This window comes from Miniopterus schreibersii, assembly GCF_964146895.1.
Source record: "Miniopterus schreibersii genome assembly, chromosome: 20".
Taxonomy (NCBI): Eukaryota; Metazoa; Chordata; class Mammalia; order Chiroptera; family Miniopteridae; genus Miniopterus; species Miniopterus schreibersii.
In genome coordinates, this window is record NC_138122.1 from 24,927,277 (window position 1) to 24,946,691 (window position 19,415).

At 50.0% G+C, this 19,415-nt stretch overlaps 1 protein-coding gene across 1 annotated transcript; it reads right to left on the reverse strand.

Moving 5' to 3' along the window:
* Positions 1-648: 648 nt before the first annotated feature.
* On the reverse strand, positions 649-14,607 carry CCDC63 (coiled-coil domain containing 63; the record flags this gene model as incomplete). Its single annotated transcript, XM_081122781.1, has 10 exons — positions 14,534-14,607; positions 12,688-12,877; positions 11,756-11,875; positions 9,518-9,699; positions 8,621-8,799; positions 7,685-7,905; positions 5,250-5,324; positions 4,112-4,304; positions 2,913-3,116; positions 649-767 (listed from the first exon to the last, which is right to left on the reverse strand). The coding sequence occupies exons 1-10, from the start codon at positions 14,590-14,592 to the stop codon at positions 649-651; spliced, it is 1,542 nt and encodes a 513-aa protein (XP_080978907.1). The 5' UTR covers positions 14,593-14,607.
* Between the last annotated feature and the right edge of the window lie 4,808 nt (positions 14,608-19,415).

Genomic DNA, 19,415 nt, shown 5'->3' on the forward strand with positions numbered 1-19,415 from the left:
TGGACAGGCAGGGACCCAGGGGGCCCCCACCGCATGATGACCCATCATGTTCCATACACTGCAATGACCCACATCCCCCATGCCCGGAACCTGCTACCTGGGGCTTCTGCAGAAACAGCCAGGTCCTGGGGAGGCCTGGGAAGGGCCCCGGCTCTGGTCATTCAAGTGCAGCATGTGCTTCAGGGAAAGGCGCCCTGGTCACAGCTCTGCAGTGACATGGTCATCTATGAGACATACACACACACAGATAGACAGAAGTTATGTGGCCCCAGTTCCTGCCTGTGAGTGGCTGCTGCACCCCGTATGACTCTGGGGCATGAAGATCGACATTTTGGCTTCCCCCTGCCCCTACGCTTAGCTCGCAGTGTGGCCTATGGCAAGGGGCAACCTGTGCTGGCCACAATCTCAGGTTCTCAGGCGCCATGGTGGCCTCACACAGCTCTTGCATCCTGTGCTGGCTTTGGACCGCAACCCCTCCTCTCCTCTATCCTGGTCCTGGGTGGCTCCCAGTGCCCTCATCTCGTAGCACTGTGTGTGAAGAGGCGCTGGGGTTACAGAACAAAATGTTTATTCTATCTGGTTATGGTACAAATGTGGCCCCAACAACGTCAGACTGTTACCTTCTTCTTGGGTAGTCCCCCTTCTTCTTCAGATAGTCCCCCTTTTCAGGGCGCTTTCCCGTTGTAAATCCCTGTTTCGAGACTCTCTCGTGGTGTGGTTGCTGATCACCATCTGCCGAAGGCTGCTGTGGTCCAGGGGCTGCTCCACTGGCCAAAAACGAGACCCGGGTGAGGAGTTTGGAAATCGAGCCCAACACTCTTCCTTCCCAGAGACAGTGCCTCTCTGCCTCATTCATGGGTGCCCAAGGCAAGGATGTCCAAGCCTGGTTTGGGGTTCCTCCATGATGACCATTCTCGAGGTTTAGGGCAGAAGAAGACAGGCAGAGATGTACTGCTCAGGGATGCCTGGACCTGTTTTCTCCCAGGTGAGTTTGGTTTAATCTCAAGGAGAAAGGGCCGCCATGCGCAGCTGTTCAGGGCGTAGATGCAAAAAGATGCCAGGTAGAGACGAATGAATGAATGGGCTGAAGTCCAGCCCCCACCTGATTGCCAAACCATGTCTACCCACCTTTTTCTAATTAATGTGCCCAGAGGGGTGCCTCTTCTAACTCACACACGTGAGCCATCAAGGCTAGTGAGCTGAGAGAACCCAGTGTCGATCAGCATCCCCTCGCACAGAGGGGAAGGCATCTTCCGTGAGCTCCTGACCTTGTGGTCTACGCCCCGCCAGCCCCCTTTTAGGAACTCACAGCGCCCAGGGAAGCTGTGCTAAGGTGGCGGACACCCGACCCAGCTTTCGCTCCTGCCAGGCTGCAGATGCCTCGGCTAAATCGAGCAGAAGCGTGCCCGCACGTGCGCGTGCGTGCTGGCAGTCTGCGCCCCCCTTGGCACACCTGCGCACTTCCAACGCTGCTCAGAGAGGCGGCGGAGCGTGCGTTTTCAAAACCTGCTTTTTTCTCTGATTACTAAAGGGACACAAGGTCATTGTAAAAAAAAATTTTTTTTAAACAATACAGAATTGTTTAACTCAGAAATGTCAAGTTCTCTGCAAACTACCACCCAGAAGTATCCACCCTAATGCAGTCTATACACCCTCTGTGTTCTCATGTGCAGAATGGAGGTATCTCCCCCTTTCCATCCCTCAGCTTCCCTCCTCCTCATCTCTCTCCCTCTCTCTCTCTCCCTATTATCTATCAGGGTTATGAAGGCCAGTCCTGTGCATTGTACGATTGTAGGATTTTAGCAGCATCCCTGGCCACTAGATGCTAGTAGCACCCCCGCCCCTCCAAGATGTGTCAGCCAAAAATATCTCTGGACGTTGCCAAAAGTCCCCTGGGGAGTAAATCACCCACTGCTGAGAACCACTGAATATATATATACCATACATATGACATTATATACCATCACATGCTTTATAGGGGCTACAGAGTACTCCACTGCGTGTGAGGGTGAACAGTAGCATAACCAATCTCATGGGTGGGCATTTCAGTCATTTCCGGTTTGCGGCTGCAGTGAACACCCTCCCACCTTCATCTGAGACCCCACAGGTGAGAATACAGGCTTACTGGGTGTATCTGACCTCCAAAAACCAGGTGGGGTGGATTTTATCCCCAGCTTCAGAGAGAAGGGCCGGCTCCCCCCGTGACAGGGGGTGTCATGAGCTTCTGCCTCCAAAAGTAAGGAAGATCAATGGGCCGATGTGTGAAGGGCCACAGTTAAGGCTTCTGGACGGGATGGGGCCAAGGGAGGTCATGGGTGGAATGAGACTCCAGAGCATAGGGTGAGAGTGAGAGATGAGATCAGGGAATCTTGTGAGCCCCTAACTTGCCAATTTGGAAATTTTGAACATTTTAAGGCTCATTTTAGATGGTCACAAAGCCTTTGTGATTTTTAAAAATATTCAGGATAGCCTGGCTGGCGAGGCTCAGTGGTTGAGCATTGACCTATGATCCAGGAGTTCATGGTTCGATTCCCGGTCAGGGCACATGCCCGGGTTTCAGGCTCGATCCCCAGTAGGGGGCGTGCAAGAAGCAGCCGATCAATGACTCTCTATCATCAATGATGTTTCTATCTCCCTCTCCCTCTCCCTTCCTCTCTTGTGAAATCAATAAAAATATATTAAAAATATATATGTATCCGGGATAACGAAATTTCAGGACCCGTGGCTCGGCCATTGGGCCAAAGGGAAAAGCGTCACTAAGAGAACCATGTCAAGTGGCCACCATCAACGTGGCACCCAATGAAAGTGATAGGCTCATAACAAGGGGGAAACTGAGGCTCAACATGGCAGACCCTCGTGACCACAGGCTTCCTAGGAGCCCTGAGCCAGATCTGGGTAGAAAGAGAATTCACCTTCATCCAACTTGTCGCTGAAGGGGTCAGTGCTGAACACTGGGGGGATGGCCTTGATGGGCTCTGCACTCTTGAGGATGGCAGAGCTGCCCCAGAAAGGGTTGATGAAGGCTGGCGGAGTCTCGGTCTCCACCCCTTCTATATCCAGGATCCGCTTGTAGGACTCTAACAGCAGCAGGTCGTTGGTCTTCTTTTCAATAATGGCTGGAAAAAAAACAAGGTGGTCAAGATCACTGCCAAGAGACCCGATTGAAGGTAACATCGGGGTGGCGCCCCCTGCTGGAGAGGAAGGGAAGGAACAGGACGTGGGAGGTGTCATGAGTTCCTATGCGGACAACGGCTTTCTCTTGGGTTACACCATGCATTCTTCGGGGGGCAGTATCACCCCAAAAGGGTTCTTGAGAGGCAAAAAATAAACCGACTCTATAAGGTATAAAGCACAGATAAACATACAGGACATAAACGGCTACACAGTATATCACAGTGTTACATTTTTATGAGGATGAGCAATTAGGGAAAGAGTGTCTAACAAGGCTCCCTGGAAGGCGATCGTGAAAAGAAGGTTGAGAAACACGGGGTTACAGTAAAAATTGGAAGCCACAGGCTGCCCTGCTTTAAACAGCTGCCTTTTCCTCAGTGCTCTCTCCGTCTCAGGCTTCCAGGCCTTTGCTCATGCTGTTCCTTCTGCCTAAAATGCCTTTACCTTCACTCTTCCCTGAGTAACCCCTACTGGTGTTTTAAGACTCAGGTTAGGCCTTGCCACCTGCAGGAATGTTTCCCTGATCTGCCCAGGTTGGGGGAACTGCCCTTCCCACTGTGTTACATAGCCCCATGCAGTCACCGGAGTCATTCATTCATTCATTTGCTCATTCATTCATTCATTCCGCAAATGATTACTGGATGCCTACCAGCCAGGCACTGTGGTAGAGACTGTGGATGCATCGAAGGAAAAATCCAGTAACAACAAACCGGCAGTCCCTGGCCTGAGAAAGATAATTTCTTCCTTTCTTTTGATGAAAAAAACTAAAGCACAGAGAGGTTCAGAAAGCTGCCCAAAGTCACCCAGCTTGTAAGAGTAGAACCTTACATGTCCACATGCTTCACCATCAGACTCACTACCACCAAAAAATCCAGTCCTCTGGTTACAGAGAGCTCTGGAAATGGTCCCAAAGAGTTTAACGGGCCCCAGCCTGACTCACCAAAGTACTGTGGAAGGTTGATGTTGGTGATTTGCCCTGTCTCCCCTAACTGCACCAGGATCTTGGTGGCGTCACAATTTATTTTCTTAAAAAGATTCTCCACCGAGCGTGTGAGCTTCTCCAAGGTCTCGTGGATCTCCTTGTAGCTGTTCTCGTACGTATCTGCCTCTTCAGTGGTCTTCTTTAGCTTCTCCTGGTGGCAGACCCCGATTCCCACCCCAGGTCAGCCCGGCTGCCACCCTGGGGTCAGCCCATCCCTGAAGACTTTCAGTGGGGGTGAGGGTTCAGGGGCCCTCTGGGGCCAGGGTCTCCAAACTGCAGGTTTCCAAACCTCGAAGGGGGCGCGAGGTCAATTTAACGGACCTCAATCAGCATTTTAAAAAATGAATTAAATAGAACAGGAAAGAAAGAGAAAAGTGCTCGTATGCATTACAGGTATTAGGGTATTATTTAGTGTAAGTTTTATTTCACTTACATATGTGTATGTATGTCTACATGTGTACTGGGTTAGTTTTGGGTTTTTTTTATTGAAAGCTGGTTTTTTAAAAAATCCTGGCCCACAGGAAGAAATACATTTTATATTTGCAGCCTAATGCCTACCTACCTACATACTTACATGTGCGTGTATCTAATAAAATGAAGTTTCAAAAATCCATATTCTTATTGTGTACTCTAATATTTTTCTATTGTGTTCTTTCTATTCTGTCTTGTTATTTTTATATGCTGGTGATCCGCCCATGATGATGGTCAGCCTCTCTGAACCTGTTTCCTCATCTGTGAAATGGAGCACCTGCCTCATAGGGCTGTCGTGAGGATTAAATGAGAGAGTGCGAGCAAAGCACTTAGCCTAGGACCTGGTATGTAGCAACTGCTCAAGAAAGGTTTGTAGTAACTATTATCGATCGAGAACAGGCTACAGCCAGGACAAGGGGGGAAAAGAAGACTGAGACAGAATTCTGCAGCAATACCTGTAGCAGAGTCTGCCTATGACAAAGGGTCAGGACCCGTCAAGATGTGACTCAGGCCAGTAGAGAGTCACAGAGCAGGGATCTTACTCCTCCTGAGAGCCAACTGACTGGCTGCCTGACAGACAGAAAACGGAAACTCCTGTGTCCCTCCCTCCCCTTCCCAGTCTTACCTCCAGCTTTCTCAGGACAGATCGGTCATTATACTCCGATGTTTGCTTCTGGGACTGCAAGCGGATGATCTCATTCTGCTCGGGAGAAAACCAACCATGAGGAAAAGTGGGTGCTCCCCCCACCCTGCCACACCTGGAAATGAGCCTGTGCCTCAAGGAGTTTCTGAGGATTTAAATTATCCAACCCAAGGAGCCCAGAACCCCTGAGCCCTTCTTATGCCCCTGGAGGCTTCCTAGTGGACAGAACAGTGAGGGCATGGGAGGGCGGATGGCTCATTTTTTCTGGATAAATGTCTAGAATAGTGTGGCCAATAGAATTTTCTGTGATAGTAGCAACACTCTGCCTGCACCATCCAGTACCCCAGCCTCAAGCCTCACACGGGTACTGAGCACTTGACATGTGGCTGGTGCCACTAATTTTTAAATTTAATTTAAATTAGTTTAAACTTAAATCGCCACAGGCAGCTCCAGAGCAGAGGTCCTGAAGCTCTAGCGTGAACCAGAATCACCTGGAAGCTTGTGAAGACACATCCATCCTAACGCCAGAGGCGAGCTGTGTAGCTAAGAGGGGAAGTGGTGAATGGGAAAGATCTAGGTCAGTTCTGTTTGGGAACCATTCCCCAGCCAGGTCAGTCTCCGCCTGGAGTCCTCAAATCACTCTCTATGGCTTGTCTCTGTCACCCATTGGGACTAGAAAGGTGCTCCTTCCAAGAATGAGAATTCTGGGTCCTGCCAACTCTCAGCCCATCCTTCCATGTTCCTGCAGATCTCTTTGCATTCAAAGGCCGTCTGGGAAATACTGCAGACGGTCACCAGAGGGCAGTGGCGAAGCACCTAAGCTGGAGCTGGCAAACTGGACCCCAGCAGGTCTGGGTGACAGAGGGCAGGAGGGCAGCGAGGGGGGATTAGAGGGGATCAAGCTTCCCACGGGAAAGTGGGCCCGAGTTGTCAAATCCGATTTTCCAAGAGAAGTGAGAAATCCAGAGTTTTATGTGGAATATCTTGATTTTTAAATGCTGGCAACAAATAGATTTAAAATTTTGGAGGTGGGGAAAACCAGGCAAAAGAGTGAAGGCTGCATACATCCAGTTTACAACCTCTAACCACAGCCCTCCAGGCAGGGGTGAAGTCAGATGTTAAAATTCTAATTTTTTTTTTTTTTTTTTAACCTAAACCCTACTTTGATGCCACAAGCAAGGCCACAAGGTAAGGTCTCAGATACCTCTTCCAATGGATCAAATTTTGCTTATTTTATTATGTCGATCATTATTTGTTTACTATTATTATAAGTGATTATTACTTATCACACTAATAATATCTAAGTCACAAGTTTGCTCTGCAAGCTCTATTTTTTGCTAATCCTCATTAAAAGTAATTCATCACTGGTAAATTAAAAGTTTCATCTGTGTCTTCTAGCTCTTATCTACTTGCACATGGCCAGCATACGAGCCCCACACTCAGGAAACAGTGACATTACAAAAGGAAGTGACTCCCCTTGTCATATAAACAGAGCACTGGGACCTCAGGGGGAATAATGAATTCCCAGGGGAGGTGACATTGGTGCAAGGTCAGGACTAATGATCACTTTTTCATCAGAAGAAAAGCAGGGGTGTGGGGAGGGGGAAAGAGCACAAGGAAAGCCTCAGAGGAGGGAAATGCCTGGGGACGGAGGGGACTAGCAGCTGCAGGCGGTGCCTTGAGGGTCGTGAAGGGAGCTGATCCCGCAGGGGCAGGTCGAAGCCAGATTTTGAAGAGCCTGGAGCATCACTCTGAGTTTAGATTCTATCCCTTGCACACATTCCAAAGGCTGTTTATGTATCCTCTGGGGAGTAGGGAGCCTGGGAGCCCATGAAGTTTGGGAAATGAAGGGGTTCAAAGAAGGCAAACAGGTTTCTTTACCACACGACTTGTCAGAGCATTTACTATGCTCATGTACATCAAGACCCTCCAAGAGGAACTGACCGTCTCTTCTCAATTCTGTGAAGCTGTTGATGAACAGAGGTCGGCAAGGTTTTAAGGCAAAGGGCCAGATAGTAGATATTTCAGGTTTCATAGGCCACGTATGTGGTCTGTCTTGCACATTACTTTTATTCTTTTTCTTGTATCCCTTTAAAAATATAAAAGCCTTTCGTAGCTCATGGGCTGCGTAAAGACAGGCCACAGGCCATATTTGGCCATGGCTATAGTTTACTGAACCCTGGCTTATTAAACATGCCATGGATTATAAATGTCACTTGAAGTGAGGGGACATGACCACATTAAGTGTGTATATCAATTGAAAGACTAAATACCATTTGAGAAAGGGTAAGATGCAGGGGGGGGACACTGGGAGAAATGTAGTGTTTCCCAAACTGATGTGACCCTGAGCCCCCACCAGGAAAAGCTGCTGTGGGAGCGGGCGGGTCGCAGGCCGAGGACAGAAGGGCCGCCCTGACCTGGATTTTCTCGGTCTTCTTCTCCATCATCTCCATGTCGTTGTTGAGCTCCGTGACGTACGTGAACCAGGCAAAGTTCTTGTCCTCCTTGGCCAGAAATTCGTCGATGAGATGATTCATGTCCCCATCCTCAGTCAGCTTCATCAGCCGGAGGTGCGCCACCTCGTAGCTCTCGAAACTCTCACCCTTGCTCTTCTTCCTGTGCTTCTTCGCCTTGAGGACTAGGAAGGAAACCCCGCGACAATGAGTCTGAAAAGGAAGGCGCTCGGGGCAGCGCCCAGCAGAGACGTGCTCTGTGCTTATTAGTATTGTGCCTGAGGGGGGGCTCAGCTGTCCCGAGAGATGGGGCAGGAACTTCACTCCTTAAATATCTTAACTGAACACCTACTATGTGCCAGACACTGAGCTGGGCTCTGTGGATACAAAAATCTTTGCCCCATGGAGCTTTGGTGGAGGAATCAGACTAAAAAAAATAAAGAAAAAGAGAGAGCCAACTAAACAGAAGAAAAAATCCAGTGACTCCCATTGTGGTTTGTGCAATGGAGGAGACCCATGAGGTGCTGCGATGGGGGAGCTCGATGGTCAGCGAAGTTCTCTCAAGGGACAAGACACTTGAAATTCAAGGAAGCCCTGGGGACAGAGGGCCCAAGGCAGGCTCACAACTTGCCAAACTCATTCAATTAGAACCAAGAAAGCTCTCCAAACTTTCATCTCTCCAGCCTGGATACCTGCAACAGCCCCAACTCTCCTAAACACAGTCTTATCTTTCTGATTTGGCTCCCACTGGGCAATTAGGAGGCCCTTTCTATATCTTTCTAGGCACATCTGGTCACATGACCCCTTTACATGCTACGAATCCCCATTATCCTTGGGCTGAAGCTCAAGCTGCTCAGCAGGGTTTAAGATCTGGCCCCCTCTACCCTCAGGAGAGTGTACCTTCCTTTTTAGCCTGCTCCTCAAACTCCATGCGATCGTTCAGCTTGATAAGCAGGAAGGATTTGAGCTTGGTCTCGTGGGCATAGACACGCTCCAGCTCTCGGATCTCCAGGTTGTACTGAGAAATGTCCTTCTGCTGGCGATCCTTCATGGCAGCCATTCGAGCCATGGCTTCCAGTCTGGGTGAAGGGGGGGAAGAGCCTGAGGGTCCAGGGGACCCTCCCTTCTCCTCCCTTCTCTCACCAGCCCAGAGGGACCTTCTGCCAATGACCATCACTTCTTTCAATCAGGGAGTGGAGGAACAACCCTCTTGACCTGGATGACAGGATCCACGGGGCTAAGCCACCCCCAGGAAATTATTATTCTATCACCATCACCACCACCACCACCACCATTATCGTCACAACCGTCAACATCATCACCATCAGCATTATCACCATTACTGCCACTTGTCACAGCTAAAGTACGTCTTTTGCCCCTGTGAGTGCAAAGCCAGGAGACAGCCCAGACTGAGGGGGACCCCTAGGACTAGAGGCAGGGTCCTCTGGAGGAGATACTATAGCACAGAGATTTGAATCTCAGCTCCACCGTACCTGTCATATACCTAGATCTCAGGTATTTTGGCATCTCTAAGCCTCCACTTCCTGGTCTGTAAAATGGGGAAATAACTCCTATGGCATTTGTGAAGGTTGAAATATTACCCAAAGCACCTAGCATCAGGCTTGGCACACAGTCAGTGCTTATTCAGTTATTATGATGTCAGAATAACTGACAAAAGTCAGTTATCATAATGACTTAAGATTCCTCAACACGTAAGCAAAGGAGGCCCGGAGTGGGCAGTTAGATGCTCAGCAGGGCTCTGAGACGTTTTTGCCCAGGGTCTGTCCCTCAGCGCACCTCTGCTCGTAGGCCTGAGCAGACAGCTCAATGGCCACATTCATGGTTTTCTTCTGCATGGACAGGCGCTGATGCAGGTGCTGGTAGGCGTTGTCGTAAGCTGCCTTCTCATACCGGAGGTCCTCAATCTCCTTCCGGAGCTTAGCGTTGGTGGTCAGCATCTTGTCGAACTGTACGGTGACCTGTGCGGAGGGTGTGCTTCAAAACAGGCTCACCCCGGAGTATGAGATAAGCTTCCAGAAGGCAGCCGGAGGGCTGGGAGGTCTTCCCCCACCCCTCACCCCAGGCCCACAGAACAGTGGTTTGGAGCACTGGGTGAGATGCTTAAGTTGGCCACCAACTGGCTCAAGTGGCCTTTGACAAGTTACTTTTCCTAGATTTCAAATTTCTCATATATTTTTATACTTCTACTTTTCAGTAATTACAGGGGAGAGGGGGACAAACTAAATGACACCATGTGGAACAGTCAGCCAAATCCACAAAGCAGAACTTTCTACAGGACAATGGACCAGGTCTCTTCAACAAGTTGATAACATGAAAAAAGTTGGGATGGGGCTGTTTGAAAGCAGGGCTTCTCAAACTCAGCACTGTTGACATTTTGGGCTGGATGATGCACTGCAGTGGGGGCTATCCTGTGCTTTGTAGAGTGTTAAACACAAGCAATGCACTACTGAATTAACTCAGGAAGAAACAGAAAATCTGAATAGTCCTCTAACAAAAAGCTGACCTCTACAGACAAGTCATTAAATCAAGCATGCACTTATTCAATCGACAGGTGTCTGCTGAGCACCTGCTCTGAGCCTCACACTGTGCCAAGCATTAAAATTCTTAACCAAAGGGACCCTTTAGCCTCACTGGGGGTTAACAATAGTGCAGATGCCTGTGTCCAAGCCCTGGAGGTTCTGATTCAGTGACTGTGGAGGGGACCCAGGAACCTGCATTTTAACATGCATCCTAGGCATTCTGAGGTATGGCTGCAAATCACTGTGCAGGGATTTAAAGAGATACTGCCTTGCCCTCAGGTGGCTTCCAGGGTACTGGGGGAGGCAGACAGAGACCAGATCAAATTTGCTCCAGCCCCTCCTGGTTAAAGATTAGTGGTCAGAGTTTTGGCAAAGCTCAGGGCTTTGTGTAGTGAGTTAGGAACAGGCTTCCCTCCGAATCCCCTTTCCCTCTCTTCTAGCTTGTGTCCTGGGAGCTGCAATTTCTCAAGCCAGATGGAAGGTGTTATTTGTACCTGCCTGGCATTCCTTCCCCCTTTCTTTTTGCTCTTCTAGAGGAACCACTTCTCCCTGACTCTCAGACCAAATAGTTAGGTAGGGCTGCCCTCTCCAACTTGGAGGGGAGGAGGGCAGTCCAACGGTAGCCACGTGACTCCAGTCCACATATTCCATTCTTTGGGCGACAGTGATTGATTCAGAGATGGAAACATGACCCAAGCTGGCCCGATGGGAACACTGGGACTTGTGACTGAATCCTTAAGGGAGAGAAGCTGCCTTTCTGCTGGTGTTTGTTCACATTGGGGGCTGCCCACGAATGACATTCACTATGAGGAGAGACGGACAGATAAAGTGTCCAAAAGACATGTTAGGAGCACCTAGATCCATCTATGCCTGAAGGCACCACTTCTCCCTGAATTTTTCACTTCTGTGACCAATGTATTTTTGCTTGAACCAGTTTGCATTTGAATCCTGCTTAATGCCAAAGTCACAGTAGATAGAAGGTGATCAGCAAACACCACTGTTTTCATCAATTTATGCATGTCGATACCTAATATTTCTGAGACATCAACAACAACCAAAAGGCACTAGCTCTGATACAGGCATGAGCAGATTGGCATGGGGGAGGAAAGTCTAGCTAATTCTGCCCAGTGAAGGGTAATATTTGAGTTGCGTCTTGAAACCAAGTAGGAGTTTTTGAAGCAGGGAACTAAGAGTAGGCATCCCAGAAGGAAGCGGGGGAGATCAGAGGGAGTGGGGACAGCAGCATGTGCTAAGGTGCTAAGAGCAAAGAGGTGAAAGGCATCTTGGGTAACAATGGGCCAACAAGAGAGAATGGAACAGAGTGGGTGGAACAGAGTGGGTGGAACACAGTGAGAGACGTATACCATCAGTTCACCACCTTCTGAGTCAACCTACTAAATGGGTATTTCTGCCAACGGCTCCACAGACTTCATTCTTAACTCTGAGCAAAGGGAGGCGGAGCTGTTGGCAATGCTGTAGAGAACACTTTACGTACAAGATTCAAACGAGTTTCTAACACATGGATCTGTTTTTGCAGTTTCTTGGGGTTATTGGCCTCCTGTTTTTTTGTGAAGATCTGCTTTTGGTCTGTAATTTTTTTTTCCATCTGAATAATCTGAAGAAAAAAGAAAAAGAAAACCCAGCTGTGTTAACATTGGTATGGGTACAAATTCAACAGTTCACTAACTTGAGTGTGTGAAAACAAAAACTGCAATATTCTTTCTTCTCCTATAAATGGAATTCTAATTTCTCTCTCAGATCCATGCTCAATTCAGCTTAATCTTAGCCAGTCTGGGGCAAAATGAGGCGATTCAGAGTTTTTGCTCTCATCTGTGTATGTAAATTTCACTCACCTGTGGACATAAATTCCACCTTACCCTAAACCATGGTGTCCAACAGAAATTTTCCAGCAGGCACTTCCCCCCCAATGGGCCTTCTGTAACCTCGTGGAGTGTTTTTGGACTCTTGCAATGATGGGACACTAGTGGCACTTAATAGGTGGGTCATGAGATGTCACACATCCTGCAACATGTGAGACAGCACCAGACATCCAAGAATTGTCCCCTTCTAGCCAATCCCTGATAGACATGAAGCATGAATGAGGAAGAAACCTTTATTGTTTTAACCCACTTCATTTGGGGGGATGTTTGTTACTGCAGCATAACCAAATATCTCCTGACTGATACAGTAACAATTTGGAAATGTGTTCAAAGTGTAGTGGGGAGGCACTGGAAATCACAGTGGGGAAAAAGACCAATAGAGATCAGGAGATCAGGAGTTACAAGGTGGTGGAGACAGTGACCACAGTTACCTATAGGAAAGTGAAGATGGGGGGGTGTCAGATCTGGCCTAAGGCATCATGGGTACTTCCATCATGCCTTCCCCTTGCCCTGTGTTCTGGTTAGCCCTTTAAGAGAAAGACCAAACCTTCTCATCCAGTTCAGCCAATAGCACTTTCATCGATTTAATCAAGGCCTCGTAGTCCTCTTTGGTTTGCAGCAGGAAGCGCAGCTCCATGGAGTTTTTCTCATTCAGGTCCAAGTTCTTGGAGGACTTGATGAGACTCAAAAGCAGGGTGATCTCATCCTGCTCCTCTTGCAGGGTCTTGATTTCCTTGCTGTTAGGAAAGCAGCACATGATTAACCGTGCACCCCCAAGTTCACCTTGCTCAGATGCTACAGGCTCCTTCACTGTGAAAGGAGACTTGGAGAGGTACATCCCATGCAAGCACTGGAAGGGACCCGCCCAAGTCTTCGGTCCAGGTCTAGAATTCAGATTGCCTGCGATCCAGTTCACCGCAACTCCCATTGCTCTGCCTTCATCTGGGGGCATTTTCCCCTAGGGTACAATCTGCAGCTGTGCTTGTCAAAACCCATTACCCAGACATGCTGGGAGCCCCCATGTTCTCTTTTGACCTCAGCTCACTGGAATCTGTCTGATTTTGCAGACTTTCTTTCTGGACTTTATAGCCAATTATCTCTGATAATGAGAGGCACACCCATCAGACAATTTTTTCAATTTTGCATCAGCACAGTAACCTCTAACCTCCACCGGCTTCTCTACCCAGGGTGCTAGTGATTTGTTAAATTGGCTGACATGAGTCTCCTTCTCTCTCTCCCTCTGTTACTCTGGAGAAGAGAGAGGGTGGGAGATTTGGCCAACGAGGATCTCGGACAGAGAAAAGACTCAGGAGACTGCACAACTGAACAATGGGAAATGGCACAGAGGCCAAGTTTCTGGCAAATGCTGGGCACCCTAACACCCGCTGCTCAGTGCGCTTGGCAGACCGGACACTTCAACATCCTCTGGAAGTTCGGAGAAACGCAGAGCATAGGTCCCAGCCCAGGGGCTATGGATCAGAATCTGCTTTGTAATAAGATCTGCAAGTGATTCACATGCCCATTAAAGTTTTGGAAGCACCGGCTAGAGCAGTGTCTGCAAAACTTCTTCTATAAAGGGCCAAAAAGTAAATAACTATCTTCGGCTTTTCCCACCAGACGTCTCTGTTGCAACTACTCAACAAAGTAACCATAGGCAATGCATGAACAAATAAGTGTGGCTGTGCTCCAGTAAAATTTTGTTTACAAAAACAGGCAGCCTGAGCCAGACTTTCCCAAAACAGCACCATCCAATAAAACATTCTGCAATGATGGGAATGGTCTCTAGCGATGCTGTCTCTGATAGCACCCACCAGGCATGTATGGCCTTGAGCACTTGAAATGTGCCTAGTGCAACTGAAGAACTGAATTTTAAACTGGATCTAATTTGTTGCAAATGTGAACAGCCACATGTGCTAGGGACCACGGGAGTGCACACTCAGTTCTAGAGCATCTGGTCTTCCCAACCTGGCAGCTGGGACTTTCCCCAAATTTCAGCCCCTTACAAGGAGGTCTTTGTAAAGGTGAAGAGACAAGAGAGAGGAGCACCGGGGCCTATCTGATTTAGGCTTTCAGAGGGCTGGTCAAAGCAAAAGGAAGGTCGGTCGGCCTTGTAGGCAGGTCTAGGACTGCAACGACCTTCCCTCAGGGCGGTAGAGGCGCATGGTCAGCAACAGGGAAAAGCGGGCCCTCAAATGTCACGCCCGAGGCCCCTCACTGACACACCCTGGGTTCTGGGACTAACCCCCCCCCTCCACTGGAGTCACCCCAGGGTCCCCAGCCTGGGTTCAGAAGCAGGGCCCTGGCCCGAGACCCCAGGAGAAGACAAGCCCTGCGAAACCCAAACCAACATTCTCTCCTGGTCCGTTCGGTACGAAGCCCTGACCACCACTCACTGCTGGCTCGTGAGGATCTGCTGGGAGCGGAAGTTAAAGGACTTCCGACTTTCCACCATCTTCCGGAATTGCTGCTTCAGCTTCCGGAGCTCAGCCTCGGCCAGCTGCTCCTTCTCCTTCTCTGAAGGCTCCTGCAGGCCTTCGGAGTCTTTCCTCCTGTGTTTCTTCAACTGTGGGAGACGAGGGCAGGGCCGGCATGAGCAACGGGTCAGGTAGGTAGCGAGGCCCACGTCTCAGCTCAAGGGCAGAGGCCAGGAAGGGGGGGCTGGAGGCGGAAGACCACCCTTGGTGATGTCAGCCGCTGCTGCTTGACATGGGAAAGCAGCCCCCCCCCCCCCCGCCCCCAGGTTGCCAGGATGAGAGGAGGCTAGGCCTCATTATTGCATACTGAAGAGGTAGCCTCGCTGTGTGACCTTGGGTGAGTCACTCAGCATCTCTGAGCCTCTCATCTCTCATCTCCAAAACGGACAGCCATAAATTTGTCGTCAGGATTAAATGAGCTGATATGTCTACACTGGACAGCGCAGTGCCTGACCCACAGTACGCTCTGTCTACACGGGAGCTATTATTACCTACCATTGGCATCTTGAAGGAAGTGTGCTTTCCCTCTGCTCAAGATTCCGGACGCAGGGAGGTCAAAGCCAGCGACGACTCCTCCCTCTCTCTGCAGTGCCCTGTCTGCAGTGGCAAAAGGGGGAGGACTTGTGAGCCACCTTGCTGGCCATGCAGGCCCCAGGGGCACCTTCTCCCTCCCCTACCCCCAGGCCCTTCCTCCGCCCACAGCTTGGCACATGAGGAGGACATGGCAGATGGCTGCCCGGGTGTGAAAAGAGGCTTCTTTTCTTTTTTTTTTAAGTAATGTTTGCCTGAAACCTGTTCCTCTCAAGATTTATTATTAGGAGCCGGGCAGATGGTTCCAGCATATCAGTAACCTTCCTGCTCCCTGTGTTCCCAAAGAGGGGGCAAATGGCATCAGGGCAGTGTGTCCCCTGATAGGGTTGGAGCAAGATTCGCCCAGCTTCGGCTGTGGGAGGACCCCCCGCCCTAAAGCAAGAGCCAGTGGTACTGAGTGGCATTTTTATCATGTCATAACTTGAAACTCATTTGGTCTGTAGGTACTCAGAGGAGGGGGCGACAGTGTTAATCCTACAAGCCCCCCAGGGCTGTGAGATCCCCTGCACCCCAACTCCCAGGAGGAGCCTGTAGAAGCAGAGCCAGAGCTGCATAACCTGGTGGAATGTTAAACACGAGCCTGGGGCACTAGCCAAGCAGGGATGTAGTAACACCCACAAATTAAAAACAAAATCGGGGGATCATTATGGGGTGAAATGGAAGTTTGTTGGACTTTCTTGGAGTTATTTCACACACTATAATTTATGTGTAAGTGGGGGGTGGGGCGCATGATATTTTCAAGTTTAGGGCAGCCCGGAGTCTGGACAGGCTGGGGACAGCCACGTCTCTGCCTCTTCCCAGAAGGGGTCGCTGTGGAGCAGCAGGTGCAGCCACGCGCGGGGGAAACTCACGCGGGAGCCTGCAGAAGCGCTGCTGCGGCGTGTCCTCCGCGTGGGTGCGTGGGCCCCAGGTGCGGGCGCTCTCGGACCCCTGGGAGAGGCGCCTTTGTGACCCGCACAGAGGGGGCGTTCTCCCCTGGAACGCGCTGGGAGGGCGCAGGGCCCTTAGGTGGGGTTCACAGAACAGCTCATGCGTGGGAAGCTTTGGGGGCAGGGGGGACGACACACTCCGCAGCGACCCCCCACCGGCCAGCTGCACCCTTAGGACGCTGAGTAACTGCCCGACTCCATAGGCGCTCTCCTTCCCTGACTCACCCCGCCGCCTTTCCCTCTCCTTCGCCCGCATCCCCACTATCTCCTTACCGCGCCCCACCTTCCGCCCTCTCACACTCACGCACACTTACCTGCGGGGTATTTGTTTCACATGCACTAACTCAAAGGAACCCAATTCTTCTTGAGAGAGAAATAATTTAAGAGAACTTGCCCAGTGCAGGGGAATCTGCCCGTGCTTTCTCCAGGAGCACCCAGCCCACCCTCGGCGAGCATGACGCGGGTGGAACCCCAGTGGGACCCCAGTCACCAGGGGCTCCTGGCCTGAGCATTTGTCACTGGCCTAAGCAAGTTTGGCAGTTTAAAAGATAAACATTTTTTTAAACAAGTGACCCTGAAATACAAGCCAACCGAACTTCCTCTGGGGCTGGGAGCACTGGTTTTCTAGGTCAATTTTTATTCCATGTGAGTTCCACCCTCCCTCCTAGTCCCTCCAGCGAGCTGCGGCTCAACCGCGCCGCGCTCTCCGTTCTCTTACCCCTGAGCTCTGGGGACAAGCGGGAGCCTGCTTTTTATAGAGAAAGTTCCCGCTCTGTTTTCTGATTGGTCCATGTTATGCAAATGAAGAATCCAAATTTGCACAGTCTGATTGGTCAGAGCAGTTTCGATTGGCAGGAGCGAGTCTCAGCCCATTGGTCCAAAGATGATGCCAGGAGTTCCTTTGAGAGCTGGCAGGAGCACGTGCACGAGGCTGAGAGCCCAGTCTGTGGCTTTTCCCTGAAATGCAGGCCTCTGGCTGGCAGACTCTGGTTATCAATTTGTGCCCAGTTAGTCACAAGAAGTCTTTCCTTCTCAAGGTTCATGAGCGTTTTGGGGCAAGCATAAAACCATCCTCATTTTACAGATGAGGAAACTGAGGCTTGGAGAAACAGTGACTTTTGCAGTAAGTGAGGGAGCCAATATATGAACCCATGGCTGTCTGTCTCGTCTCTAGAGCTCCATGCTTTACCACAACCCTGAGGGAAGCCACAGCTCCAAACCTGAGCGGTTCTTCTGGAAGCTGATATGGACCATCCCTATGACACTTAAAGGGCCAATCTAGCCCTCAGCTCCATACATAGCCCAGTGACTCACACATTTCAAGCGTCAGCAACTGATAGATGATTAAGTTCAATTAGGTTCAGGACTTGTTAAAAATAGGCTTTCCGCAGAAGGATTTACTCTCTCTGTCTTTATGGGCACAGATCTCAGCATCCCCCATGCAAAGAAGTGCAAGGCTTTTAAAATTAGAACATGCCAGAATCGATTCTGCTAAAGGGATCTTTAGCTCCATCAGTGGGGCTTGGAGCGCAGTGAGATGCCAGCTTGCCAAATGATGAGGCAGCGCTGAGAAAGGTTGGCGATAGCAGAGTCTACAGAATGCAGGAGGAAATGAAAATCAAGCTGCAGAGTGGCTAGGCCAAGGCGTCTGGCCACAGGCCAGAAAGCTGATTGTCCAAGGGACTCTGTGACTGCAAGGATCAGAAACTCACTGGAAATAATTCTAAGTGAATTTTTTTTTTTTGGCCTCTCAGCATCTGTTCCCCCTTCCCCCTTCCTAGAAGATCTCAATTTATTCAGGTAACCATCCCTCTCCCATTCAGTGTACGTCACCAGGAGAAGTTTCTTCCCCCCCCTCTCTCTCACACACACACACACACACAAAACAGATCTCCATTACTCTTAGCCAATCACAGCCATCCCTTGACAATGATTGAACTTAGGACCTCAGTTTAAGCCAGTCTATGCACAGCATTCTCCTAGGGACTGCAACTGGCCCAGGAACAGGCAGCTAACTGACAGTGGCCTAATCAGATAGAAGGGAAGGACTTACAGTCCAGGGTTGGAAGGGAGATGCTTTTTCTAGCTCCATGGATGGGAACAAGGAAGTATGTTGTCCCTGTTGTTGCCAGCAGCCCTCTGTAACCATGAGGAAAGCCAGTGTGAGATCACAGCCTACACATTATGGAGGGAAGGGTCCAGAGAGAATTGCAGAGCCATGTAGCTGGAACTCGGATCACATCATACCTGAAATCTGCCTTGGCCCTGCACTTGTTAAAGGAATAAATTCATTTTCTTATTGTTTAAGATAGCCTGGACTGCGATTTATCTTACTTGCAGCCAAAAGCATGCTCAATTATGTGGATACATTGTTGCCCGTAAGCTGGAGGCAGATCCTCCTGGAAAACAAGAAACAGGAACTAGAAAGCTGTCCGAAACCAAGGCAGCGCCTCCCTCCAGCTCTCTCCCGGACCACCTGCTCTCTCAACCTGGCCTCTTATTTGTAAAGACTATTTTCTCTGCTCTCCCCTCTTCCAATCAGCTTGCTTCTCATGAGTTCCCATTTTGGAACAGTGTCCTGATCTCAGCTTCCCAGAATTGAGTGGAGGAGACTGAGTCTTACAGAAAGCAAGCCCGCCTGAGACCTTGGGGTGGCCAAGGAGAGGCGGGGAAGTCTGCTGGGGAACTTGGGGACAGAGGTGCTGACTGTCCAGTGCACGGAGCCCATGAGCTGAGGTGCCTGGGCCCAGTGGCAGGGGTTTGAGTTCCTTGATTCATTCAGCAGGGAGTCTCTGGTGGTGGCTGCGAACCTTGACAGCTACCACTCCTGTCCAGATGGCCCTCTACCTGGCCCCTGCCTTCTCCACGGTTCTGTCATACTCGGTCCTTCCTCTGCCTCTTCCTACCTTTCCTGTGGTGATAACCTCCCTCGATTGCCAGTCTCTTGGTGCCCCTACCTCCCTCTGATCCCGTAACCCTGCCCACCTTCTGAGAGAAGTCCCTTCATTAAAGTCCCTTGGCCCATCTAAACTGGATTCAGTTTCCTTCTGGGGCCTCGATTGTGACAGATCCTCCCCACCTTCCCCTGTGAAGGGTGAGTGACCTTCCTGGATTGGATGCTACAGACACTCTGCCCTCTGGCTGGAATGGGAACAAGCCTGGGAGTGAGGCCAGCATTAATTTCAATTTGGCACCAGGAGCAGGGCCAAATGCTTCCGTCTTTTTTGGAAAAGTAAATAAATGGACCCTCCCCGCTCCCCATCTGTGCTCTCTTCCTCTCC